General features: G+C 45.4%; 2 protein-coding genes across 6 annotated transcripts; one reads left to right on the plus strand and one right to left on the minus strand.

Annotated features, from left to right (window-relative positions):
- Nucleotides 1-857: 857 nt before the first annotated feature.
- Nucleotides 858-4,892, plus strand: eva1bb (eva-1 homolog Bb (C. elegans)). 2 transcript variants are annotated; one of them, XM_088365142.1, is made up of 3 exons: nt 858-1,250; nt 2,623-2,761; nt 2,830-4,892. In XM_088365142.1, exons 2-3 carry the CDS (start codon nt 2,695-2,697, stop codon nt 3,243-3,245), a joined length of 483 nt encoding a protein of 160 aa, XP_088221268.1. In that variant the 5' UTR covers nt 858-1,250; nt 2,623-2,694; the 3' UTR covers nt 3,246-4,892. The 2 variants fall into 2 exon arrangements, with proteins under 2 accessions (XP_088221268.1, XP_088221266.1); XM_088365140.1 differs by having other exon boundaries at nt 860-1,250; nt 2,632-2,761.
- On the minus strand, nt 4,038-11,839 carry thrap3b (thyroid hormone receptor associated protein 3b). 4 transcript variants are annotated; one of them, XM_088365135.1, is made up of 13 exons: nt 11,495-11,839; nt 9,991-10,133; nt 9,186-9,896; nt 8,025-8,633; nt 7,774-7,940; nt 7,533-7,641; nt 7,373-7,448; nt 6,616-6,779; nt 6,301-6,547; nt 6,040-6,195; nt 5,451-5,480; nt 4,920-5,168; nt 4,038-4,613 (listed from the first exon to the last, which is right to left on the minus strand). In XM_088365135.1, the coding sequence occupies exons 2-12, from the start codon at nt 10,104-10,106 to the stop codon at nt 4,947-4,949; spliced, it is 2,607 nt and encodes an 868-aa protein (XP_088221261.1). In that variant the 5' UTR covers nt 10,107-10,133; nt 11,495-11,839; the 3' UTR covers nt 4,038-4,613; nt 4,920-4,946. The 4 variants fall into 4 exon arrangements, with proteins under 4 accessions (XP_088221261.1, XP_088221260.1, XP_088221262.1 ...); XM_088365134.1 differs by having other exon boundaries at nt 4,038-5,168; XM_088365136.1 differs by lacking the exon at nt 5,451-5,480 and having other exon boundaries at nt 4,038-5,168; nt 11,495-11,838.
- Nucleotides 11,840-11,844: the final 5 nt, after the last annotated feature.

Consider the following 11,844-nt stretch of genomic DNA (forward strand, 5'->3'; position numbering starts at 1 on the left):
GCAAATATTACAATGAGGACAACGGACGGGTGTGTCCACTATTTCCTCCTGCGCCACAGAGTCCATCTGTCTGCGAAATCAATTGGTAAGCGCCCGCACATCGAGGAAAACATTCATCCAGCACACGGGATGGGCTAGTGAAAGGAAGAGTGTTTCCCTTAATAGAAAAACTGCTGGTCCCAGTGTCCTCCCAATGAATGGGAATTTAAGGAATTTGCAAGAAGGGCGATGTTATTCTTGCCGGGTGTCAGGAAGAGGGCAGGCCTGACAAAACACAGATGCAGCTGGGACACATCAAGCCACGATCGAAGGATGTCATTTCAAACTTAAATTAAGAGAATTATGCCTCAGAACTTTTGGAATGTCCCTGGGATGGATCATTGTTTTGGATGTGGCTTTTATTCCTGTTTTTATTCTCCTGGCTAACCTTGAGATTGTGCGGAGTGACAACGGGCCACATAATGAACGCTTACAGTTGATGCCGGACCACATTAACCACGCTGCTAAATTCAGAATAGAACATAACACGGACTCAGTCTCGTAAACAATCATTTTACAATGCACAACACAGAAGCTGCTGTTGACCACGGCTCACATCCAGCCACTCACACACCAAATATTTGGATCCAAAAGTACCTAAAGCGTGAATCATCACAAATTCCAAAATTTTGGAGCTATAATTAAGATCCCTTCCGGAGTAGATGTTGAAAATGATCTTCCATATTTAATCAAACAACACCACCTGTTCGCCCGAGTTATAATGTATCCTGGGACGGCCACAGATTTTTCCGCCTCCCTTCCTCGATTAAAATACAAAGAGCTCAATTAATCCACAAGTCCCCACCAGCGTCAGCAGCAAGGAAGCAAAGGGCCCTGTGCCCAAAACAGTCGACAAGCTATTTCCTGTTCCACCCTCCTGGCTCTCCAAATGAACAGACCTGCGGTGTGTTTTGCAAGCAGCAGTGAGTGGACACATCACCTCACTGTGAACAGCAACTTGGAAGAGAGTGTGCTTGCATCTTTTGGAAGGTAAAAGGAGCTTAGTTTCTTCAGGAATCTAAGTAGCAGGGTGTCCTCCCACTCAAGATGAGTTGGAGTGGATGTTAGGACTTCAGGACCGGCAACATCATCTCTCTCCTGGCGGCGGCGTCTCACTGCTTTCCTGTGGAGGAACTAATGACATGTCACTCTTCACACATGTGGACTTCTACATCTTCACTGGATATTTAGTTGGAGTCCGCTGATGCACGGTGAGTGATCCACTAAAGCAGGAATATTAATTAAAATATTACAAGGCTATCCTGATTTTTTTTCTATAATCATTTTTCTATACAGCTTATCCAGTTCATCTTGCCTTGCTAAATTTATGAAGGAAAAAAATGCAGTGAGCTAAAAAAATTAATTTAAAAAAGTTATTTATTTTCTATAGTGCTTGTCCACATTGTGGTTTTGAACAAGTTAGTAAATATTAACTGTATTTAGTCATTAGCATTTACAGGGTTTGGAGTCTTTTATTATGCTTCCTTTGAGGTTTTATTTGCTTTTAAAATTGCCTGGGGGGAGAGATCAAATAAATCCCTTACCGCTGTTTGAGGTAATTAACCAACCTCATTAAGAATTTTCCTCCCAAAGTAGTCCTACAGTTTTTCATTAGCGCAACAACAGCTAAGAAATCAACGTGCAAAGTGTGTATTTGCCCCTCGAGTCCATTGTTGAAGACCACGTTGATTGCTTGTTGTCAGAGCCTCCAGCTTTCATCTTAAACGGGATTATCCGGGCAGGAAATGTGGGAGAGTTGAGTCGGAGGAGGTTTTTATGGGGTCACATAAACAGCTACAGCTGCCGAGGTTAAGTCAAGACGCGATTGGGTTTTCATTTGTCTGCCCAACGTTGTATAAAAATGGACGTTTGTCTCCGTCTGGTATTTCTGTTTCCTGCCCGGATGACCACAAACCACTTGTTTGTGCCATTGGGCTTAAAAATACACTTGTTGATGGGACAACAAAAATATGGAGACTGGAGATGATTTTGAAACAGTTGTCGTTGTGATAATGCCATTCCAGAAGACTGTAATCAGGCAAAGTTTTTGCGGGGGTCTGCCAAGAGTCATTAGGATAAAGATCAGGGTGGATGAGTGAGTCGAGCAACTGGAACAAGGGGGAGAATTTTGTTCTCCCTGGAGAGAAAGCACAGGAGGGAAAACTTTTTAGCTCCCATGTATGTTGTTATTTTAATGATAAGGGGGCGGCCATTTTGTTTATATTAACTGTAACCGTGGGACTGTTTAGTGATATTTACATTATCCCCAATTTGTTAGAAAAAGCTGGGGGAAAAAAAAAGTTTCAGTCAGCAGATAAAATCCACAACCATAAAAATTTGAGACAAAAATGTCACTGTTGCCGTGTGAAACGAGTCGAAGTGGAGCTGTTTGACACAGGAAACTGGAAATGAGTCCCCTCAGGCACTGATGTCATAAATATAAACATCCCCATTAGTTAAGACCCATGTCGCTGCTGAAAGCCGAACATAAACAAAATACTTTCGGTTCCTGCGGCTGTCTGGAATGTCTGCTGCTTGAAAAAGTTTGTGAACTTCTGTTCGCGTGTGATTTTTATCTGACAGGAGCTGAAGGTCTCCAGAGTTTAAAGGAAAGCCAGACCCTGGAGATGCTAGAAACTTGTTAAATAAATCAAGATGGAGCCTATTAGGAAAGACATGGAGCTGCTCAGTAACAGCATGGCGACGTACGCGCATATCAAAGGTAAGAAGATCTCAGGAAAAAAAAAATCTTCTCAAACAAGCATGATTTGACTCCACCTGTCCATCCAGCCAACCCGGAGAGCTTCGCCCTCTATTTCATGATGGGCGTCTGTTTCGGCCTTCTCATGGCGCTGTGCCTCCTGGTGACCGGCATCACCTGCAGGTCACGCCGCGGCGTCAGGAGGCCTGCTCCATCCCCCGAAAAGAGGCAGCTGAAGGAATCCAGTGAAGAAGAAGAGGATGAGAGCATAGCGGAGGAAGAGGAGGAAGGGAGCCAGAAAATGACTCTAGTGCCCATGGATGAGCGAAGCACGCAGTCCATGGGAACTCTGAAGAGCGTCGACGTGTTCGACTCGGTCGAGGAGCTGGAGAAGGCTCGGCGTCTGGAGGAGAGGGAGCGCATCATCAGGGAGATATGGAGGAACGGACAGCCTGACATCCTGGTCACTGGGACGGGAACTATTGGACGAGTTCATTACCACTAGTGTCCCAAACATCTGCAAACACTTTTTGTGCGTTTTAATGTATATTAACATTTAGCAGAAACTAACACTTACCCAGCGCAGCTCTGCTTACCTTTTGTCTTGGAACCCATGTGTAGTCACTTGAAAGTGGATCTTCACCAACTCAATCTGATATTCCAGGAAACTCAGGCATTTGTTGTTGTGCAAGAACTTTGAAATGTATATTCGCATCTAAGATCTTGCTTGGAATCCAAACTGGAAATAAAAGTTAAAAATACCCAATTTTCCAAAAACAATGAAGTCAATCTGCTATAATAATCCATTAAATTTGAAAAGTCTTGAGCATCCCCTTATAAGGGCACCATAAAAGAAAATAAAGGATAAAGTGGGCCAATAAACATTTAGTTAAGACCACAAGTTTTCCAAAATGGGTCTGTCTGGGTACATTTATTCCAGTGGACTTCCTTTCAGATGAAAAAAAAAAAAAGTTTTCCCAGCATTCCCACTGGCTAGTGTCACTGACCCCGACGCTCCGTGTTTCTCTTTCCGCACAATTCCCAGCAGCCTTCCAACAACGTGGCTCTCGAGTAAAGACACGTCTTGTTTAGCTCTATGAAAGAGACATTGAGTTTCGCCAGACTGTGTCGAGCTTCCCTGAGTGGATCCGAGCAAAGTCTGGAGAGCGGGAGAACTTTCTGTTGGCAAAGACCAGAGAAGCACTTCTCCATGAAAAGCTTCATTATGCAGTAAGTGGACCATCTAACATGATTTAGGATGTCCAATCTCATCCCAAATAGAACTCTTACAACTTCGTTCCCAAATTAAAGATAAGGACATTTATTGAAAATTAAACGACAAACATGACAGCTCTTCAACAATATAAAAGTTGTCAGCTTCATATTAAACAAAAAGAACCGCAGATCCACAGTTGTTGCGTACAGATTGAAAACATCTTGCCTACTTTTTTTTTTTAACGTCCGCTTTTATGACGAGTTTAAACTGAAATTACCTTCACCCCCCCAAAATAGTTCAACTTGTTTACCCCCAAGTATTACAACAATTTAACATTTATAACTGTGTACATAATTACGCAACTTCTGCCTGTCAATTAAAACTACATCAAATAAAAAGGTAGCTACTTTGCTAAAATGACATATAAACCTAGAGAGCAAGTATCTATATTTTTATGTCTATAGCAAAACAGTGATTTTCAGGTGGACTTTTAAATGGAAACACTAATATATTCACAAATGAAGTGGGTGCTAAAACATTTTTTGAGAAGGGGTAAATATTTTTTTTTAAATCCAAATTGCAACTATTGATTGGTCCCATGGAGAGAAGCATTAATATGTTCATGCAGTTTTAACATCAAGATGTCAGCAGGGCCCCCTAAAAAAAAAAAAAAAAAAATGATATAATGGGGACAATTCTCCCTCCGTTTCAAACCGCAAAAACACTTACGTAGAATTGTATTTTCCTTTTTTTAGTCAACTAAGGCACAAATATTTTTGTAATTTTTTCCCACGTTTATTTAACGACGCCGCCTTAGTATTCAACAATAAACCATTCGGGTCATCGAACACATGACATAAAAACTCGAAACCAACTTCTTCACTTGATCTATAAAGAGAATGAAATGAGGAGAGAGGAGAGATACAGGTGGTGAGGGGGGAGGAAAAAAAAAAACAAGCGCACCAACATGTGGACACACCGACGGGCTGTTTAGGATTTCAGGCCTTCGTCAGCACTCTTGGCATCTTTATGCTCCGCCTCGATGTTGTCTTCTCCCATCTCGGGCTGCTCCGCATTCTGGAACATATCGTGGGCCCACTTGGGGCTGCTGCCTCCCTTGCGGTACACGAAGCGACCCCGGCGGGGCATGAAGGACCCCCGGCCGCGCCCGCGGTTGTCCACCCAGGTTTTCTCGCCGTCGCGGTCATCGTGCTAGGAACAAAACAGAATGAAACTTTAGAATGAGATCAATCTGGGAGGGGATGAAAAGTATTTAAGTGCAATGGAACATTTGACAGGAGAAAAAAATCTGCACGCCAAGTAGGGCTGGGCGATTAGAGGATGAAATCATTACAATTTTGAAATCACGACTGATACATTGTACAACATTAAAATGGAATCGTTGAAAACTCAACGATAACAGTAACAAACAGAAAATCAATTTGTAACAAATAAGAATACTAAGATAATATCAATTAAAAAATAAATAAATACCAGCTGATCCTGCTGTGCGCGCGTTGGCCTCTTAGGGGCAGTGTGGTGCCGTGCATGCAAGGAGTACAAACAATCAAACAAGAGTAGAAGAAGAAAGTTGGGATTGATTTCTTTTAATAAAACTGTTCACAAATTGGAAAGAAAATGGGCCTTTGAATTTCGTTACATTATTTCCGTGTATGTGTTTCAACAGCGTTTGAATGTCAATACTTTATTTTATTATTTAAAGGTTTATCATTTTCAGAATCCGATGAAAACTTTGTCATGTAAAAGGATTTTATATTGACTTCAGCATTAGCACTGGCAATGGTTTTGTCTTGTATTGAAATATACAACGTGTGTCATTCTTCAAGCGTTTAGCTTCACAGTAAAATCTCAAATGAAAAAAAATCATGAAAAAAGTAGAAAATTCAGGATACGCTGGGAACTTGCAAATACACGGCGCCGCTCGGCACAATCACACTCTTCCATTCCGTTCTTCCTAAGAGGTCAAAATCGAAATCCTGATTACATTTGGGTTAATTGCCCAGCCCTAATGCCAAGAAGCCATTCAAAGTCCATGTCGAGATTTAATGTCATTGTGACTCACCAAGTAATACTTCCTGCTCTTGGGTGTGTACTCAGGATCCCATTCCTCCTCTGGGGGGCGCCCTTGAGGATTCATGTTGGCAGGGTTGCCATTGCTGTTGTTGTTGTTGCCTGGGTAATTGCCCCTGTTCCATCCTCGTCCTCTCATTCTGGGAAACTGAAACGGGAGGAAGCCAGTCGGATTACGATCGGACATTCCCGCTTTTGTTCGACTTTCACTCGCTGAGAAGAAAAGAGCAAGCGAGCGCACGCAATCACTTACGAATCCGCGGCCTCTGCCTCTCTGGCCTTCCATGTGCTGGCCCTCAAAATCCCGCGGGTGCCCGCGGTCCCCGCCGTAGTCCCGCGGCGGGTAGCGGTTGTGAGAGAAGCCCTCCTCAAAATGCTCCGGCCCGTCTCCTGCCATGTATTCCTTGGGTCGGAACGGTGGCGGCGCGGACGGGAAAGGGGACGGGGAGGACGAAGAAGAGGACGAGGATGGCGAGCGGTCCCGCTTCTTCTTTGATTTCCTGCAAAGACGCGAGGTGAGAACACACCAAATAAAAAAAAAACTTGCCATCATCTCTTCGCCACTCACTTGGATTTCTTGTGGTGCTTCCCCGATTTCTCAGAGGACCTCTCCCGGGAGCCTTCTGGGCTCCGGCCTGCCTCGCGCTTGTACTCCTTCCCGGCAAACCTCTTACGCCTTTCAATGTCCAGACGAAGGTCCATGGTGTCCCCTTTCAACTTTTTGCTTGAATCCTGCAGCGAAAGGCACGCGGGCGTGAGCAAAGACGCCGAAGCCAGTTATGAAACATGAATCAAACTGCTATTAATTTGGCGAGGTGAACTCTTGGCACTTCCAATTGACTCACACCATTTGGTGTATCCCCCTAGTGGCCGAGACCAGGTACTCACAGTTAAATGCAACCTGCTGTGTAATTTCAGTTACAGTTGAGCATAAAACAAGAAGTGATGGAAACCAGGCGCATGCATGTATCATTTAAGCGGAATTATTTAACGTGACAGTAGTTTTGTAGCTTCAAGTTTCTTTTCATGGAAAGATACTTACAAGGTTAAGGCATTGATAAGCGTCCCATGAGAGGCTTGGACTCAGGATCATAACTCCCTTCCTTTTAGCCTTTTGCTCGGGGGGGTTGGTACATACCCAATCAATAACCATATCTCATAGGCTGCAGGCTCGCTTGGCACTTACAATACACAATTGGGCTCTTTTGATTTAGAAAAATGCATCCTTTGAAAGAAAAGCACAAAGCTGAACACGGGCCGTTTTGGGTCGTCTCAAATCCGGCTGTGGGGGAAAAAATGGGTCAAGTTGCTAAACGACAGGTCACCTTGAAACTGGGCTCCTCCATTTCCTCAAACAGGTGAGAGTGCCTCTTAAAGGCACTGGGGGAAACATCAATTCTCCTGAAAGACCAGAGAAGAAGCCATTTAAAAAAATATATATATATGAGCGACATTGTGTTCAAAGTGTTGCGAGTTTCTTTCCACCTGTGGATTTCGGGGCTCTTCCTTGGCTTCATTTCTGCCTCTGCAGCTTTTCTTTGGTACATGGCGAAGCGCTCACTTAAAGTGATTTCTGAGGAAGGGAAGTGCTGAGCTGCGAAACAAAAGAGACGTCGAGTGTGAAGGCGGTATCAAAACAAACGTTCGGACGCATCTGTGGTCACCGCGAACATCATGGCCGCCGTGAAAAGAAGCCCCGGCGAGCCGCACTTGGCCAGCACTGTACCTTTGATGTAATGCACAATGGACACTATGTGCTGAGCGAAGAGCTCAGCGGGGCTGCTGCGAAGCTGGCTGGACTGAATATTCTGGAAGATGGAGCGGAACTCTGAATCTTTCTTCGAGGGATTCACCAGATCTCTGGCCGTGAGGCGATTCTTAGACATAGAGGAGCTGAGAGAGGAAAAGAACAAAGAAGGCCAAGGTTTAGGAGGACACAACAAGTTAGCGCTCAACAGTGGATGCGAGTGGGCGTACCTTGGCATTTCTTCCAAAGACGCCACTCTCTGTTCAAAATCCTCCCTGGATGACGCCAGGCGTGCGGGAGATTCCTCACGAGGGAAAGCCCCGGGGAAGAGCGGTCTGTCCTTGACTTTGGAAGGCACAGCTGGGGAGGGACTACGTTTGTTCTTCTCTTTCTCCTTCTCTTTCTTCTCCTTCTTCTTGGCCTTCTCCTCTTTCTTGCTGTGCTTGCGGCTCTGATACATCTCCTCCACCATTTTATCCAAGGTCTCCACATCCTCATCTCTGCGGCTTTTCTCCTTCAGCAACGGGTAGGAGGTGGAATAGGTCGGCTCGTCGCCCCACTTCCCGAAGATGTCTCGCGGCGTGGGGTTGGACTTGCCCGCACCGTCCTCGTCGGCGTCTCGGTCTTTCAAGCCGTGCGACTTGAGGAACTCCTCCTCCTCTTCGTCGAAGAACGGCAAGGTCTTGTCGTCCTTGGCGTCGACGTACGGAATGGAGATGCTGAAGACGTCTCCGGACTTGATGCCCTTCTCTTGATCTCTCTCGGTGCTGCTCTTCTCGCTCTCGTTCCCATCGTCCTTCTCAGCGGCCTGCTTTTTGCTTTTGTTTTCGGCCAAGAACCTAACGAAACAAAGCGAGCGTTAAAAGAGAACTTTGCAACTCGCTGACGGTCGGGGGGGGAGGGAGGGAAGGGGGGTGACTGGTTTTATTCTGCCCAAATGTCAAACCAAACCACCCGTAAGAATTGATGCACCATGACAAAGCACGACAGAGGTGAGCATCGGTGGCGGTTGGTCAACAAGCAAAGAAAGGCGATGCAGCATAGTCTGAGCAAAAGTGACATCGTATGTGTAGGGGAGGGGCGGGGGGTGGGAGGAGGGGGGGGCAAAAGGCCTTCCCCGCGGCAAATAGGACAGACGAGACAGTATTTATACTCACGTAATGCGCTTCTTTCTAAGTACGTGGGGATTTCAATAAAGTTCCTCTCAGTGCACATCAAAGGACAATTGTCATATTTAAAATCAGGGAGTCAGTCCTATTCCATTTTAAACTGATGATTCATCCAAAGATCTTTGGAAAAAGGCTAAAATATTTGAAAGAAAAATGACATGTTGCACAAGTTGCTGTGAAAATAAAGAAAGCAAGCATCCCATTAAGGTGCAACACACATACTTTTTGAAGGCAGCAGAGATCACCATCTTTTCTCCAGACTTGGCATCCTCCTTGGAGAAGAAGCCGAAGCCGCCGAAGGAGGCCGTCTGCCCCGATTTGGGGGGGCTGTCGGCAGACGCGGCGTCTTCCTTCTGAGCCGCCTCGGAGCCGCCTCGGCCCGCCTCGTAGTCGATCCATTTACCTCCGGAGGCTTTCTCGATCACGGTGCCTTCTCCGGATGGCTTCTCCGCTTGACTCTCTCCTTGCTTCTCCTTTGTAATCTTGGAGCTGGGTTTGCCCTTGTTGCGGGGGCACGGGGTAGACGAGCGTGACCTGGAGGTGCTGGAAGCCCTCGAGCGATGAGACTGCTCGGACGACGAGCGGTCCGAGTGGCGGGAGTGCGAGCGGCTGGCCGAGCGCTTGTTTGGCGTGTGGGAGCGTGAGCGCCCTCTCCTGGGGCTGTGCGAGCGGTTGTCCTGGTCACGTTTGCGGTCGTGCCAGCCGCCGCCGCCTCCGCCGCCCTGCCAGTTAGACTTGTAGCCATAGCCGCCTCCCCGGTTCTGGTAGTGACCGCGAGGGTAATAGCCCCGATTGCGGCCGCGGAAGTGGAAGGGCCTCCGATAGCCGCGGTTGTAGCCGCGGTTGTAGCCCCGGTTGTTCTGATAATCCCGGGAGGGATAATTTCGGTAGGACATAGGTGTGCGGGAACGAGAGCGGGACCGGGACCTAGAGCTGAGAGAAAAGGGAAAGAAGAAGTGGCCACAATGAAATAAATTTTATGCCTTCAAAGAAAATTTGTGAGACAAAACATTCAGGTGTGACTTACCTGTAACGACGCTTTCTGGATCTTGAGCGAGAGCGGCTTCTAGATTGAGATCTAGATACAGATCTGGACCTGGACTTGGATCTGGAGTTGGAGCGGGAAGGAGAGTATGGTGCCATCTGAGCCCTTATTTCAGATTAAATATCCTTGAAAAAAAGAACAGAAACAGATTTATGTGAAAAGTGCCGATCAATGCTGCACTATTTGCCGACCAAATGTGCAACAGGAGAGGTCAACCGCTCGGACTAGGGCAAAGGTTAAAATGGTGTGCAATAAACGGGCTTAAATAAACAACTCTTCGTCCTTAGTTTTCATCACATAGCTTGCATGACCTTCAACAGTGTGAACATTTTAAACCCGTGTGATGATGACATAGAGAGGACAACAGGTTGGACGGAGAAAAGCTGCAGCAGCTGCAACAACATGCAAACACATGGACGTTAGCCTGCAGCAACAATCCACACAATATGTGCGGTGTGCAGCACACAAGTTGGAATGCTGCTGCTCTTCAGGATGATTTAATCCATCAAAATCAATTACTAAAAATATCCCACGGTAGCAATATTCAAGTAAGCAAATATTTGCATTTAAATGGAATGTCCAGAGACAACAAACGGTTGCTATGGGTTTCACACTGGTTGCCATGACGCTTACACCATTTTTATCTACAAGAAAGACCAACCACTCGATTTAAAAGCACCCTTACTGCCCTTTACAAGGGGTTGCCTAGTAGATGAACCCGTTGAGTGGCCATTTTGGGAAGTGGAAGAAGGCCTACAAGCGCCATTTATTATTTACACACTGACAAGACTGCTTTGTTTTTCATGCACAACACCAGTGGTTTCACTTACTGTAAGGCCTTCAGTTAGCTTGTATATTCTGAAATCGGATGATTAAAGCAAAGGCTTTCACACGCTTTAATGGATGTAACCAAACACTAACGCTCCATTTAGCATTAAAAGAACAGGAAGTGGATTCTTTCTATCTCTGTACACGATTTCCCCCAAGAGGGTTTTGAGAAGGAGCTCAAATTACTTGATACCACTTTACCACCCAACAAGCTTCACTCCAAGCCACGCTAAGGACATTTTTTCTGACGCCAAGAAGATATTGAATAGCTTTTAATGAGAATCTGATCACAGTTCACTATGCTTAACAAAAATAAACTGTATATATATGCAAGTGTTGCACGCATTAAACAATAATTGAGCTATATTTGTCCTAATGGGAACACTTGCTGCAGAGATTAAAGAACAGGTACCTTGTTAGATTAAATGTATGAGGAATAATGTAATTGAAATTTTAAAGAAAATAATGCATTTAAGCAAACATGTTGACATATATTCGATGTTTTAATTCCCTCGCCAATACCGCCCCCGATCGCAACGTTAAGCGCGTTCAAGACGAACGTTGACTAAACGTTGATAATCCTTTTATTGGCTAGTTAGCTGTTGCAGATTAATACCTTACCAAGATGATTGATGGATAAAAAGTGTGTAATAATTACCTGTGCAGATTTTGAAAATAATCGATGGCGTCTGTGCGTGGAGAGCAACCTTGTAGGCCGCGCTTGGTGCGTGCTCTGCTTCCTGTATTTTTCCGAAATGGATGGTTAGCAAAGAAGCTAACTAGCGCGAGGCTAGCAGCTGCTACGTGACGACGCACGCAAATGAAGCGGCTCCTTCACGTCCTAAATTGAAGATCGGATTGTCAAGCAAATTCAAGTTAGAGATATAAATGAAATAAAAGCATGTTTTTCCTATCCGCTAGCAGTTCGTGTACGTCGAGGATTCGAACGATCTCCGAACGTCGACTGATAAGCTCGTGGACGGCTATCGATCTAAATGTCGCGAGATT

Source organism: Syngnathus floridae, chromosome 21 (assembly GCF_059516105.1).
Source record: "Syngnathus floridae isolate MCC-2025c chromosome 21, RoL_Sflo_1.0, whole genome shotgun sequence".
Taxonomy (NCBI): Eukaryota; Metazoa; Chordata; class Actinopteri; order Syngnathiformes; family Syngnathidae; genus Syngnathus; species Syngnathus floridae.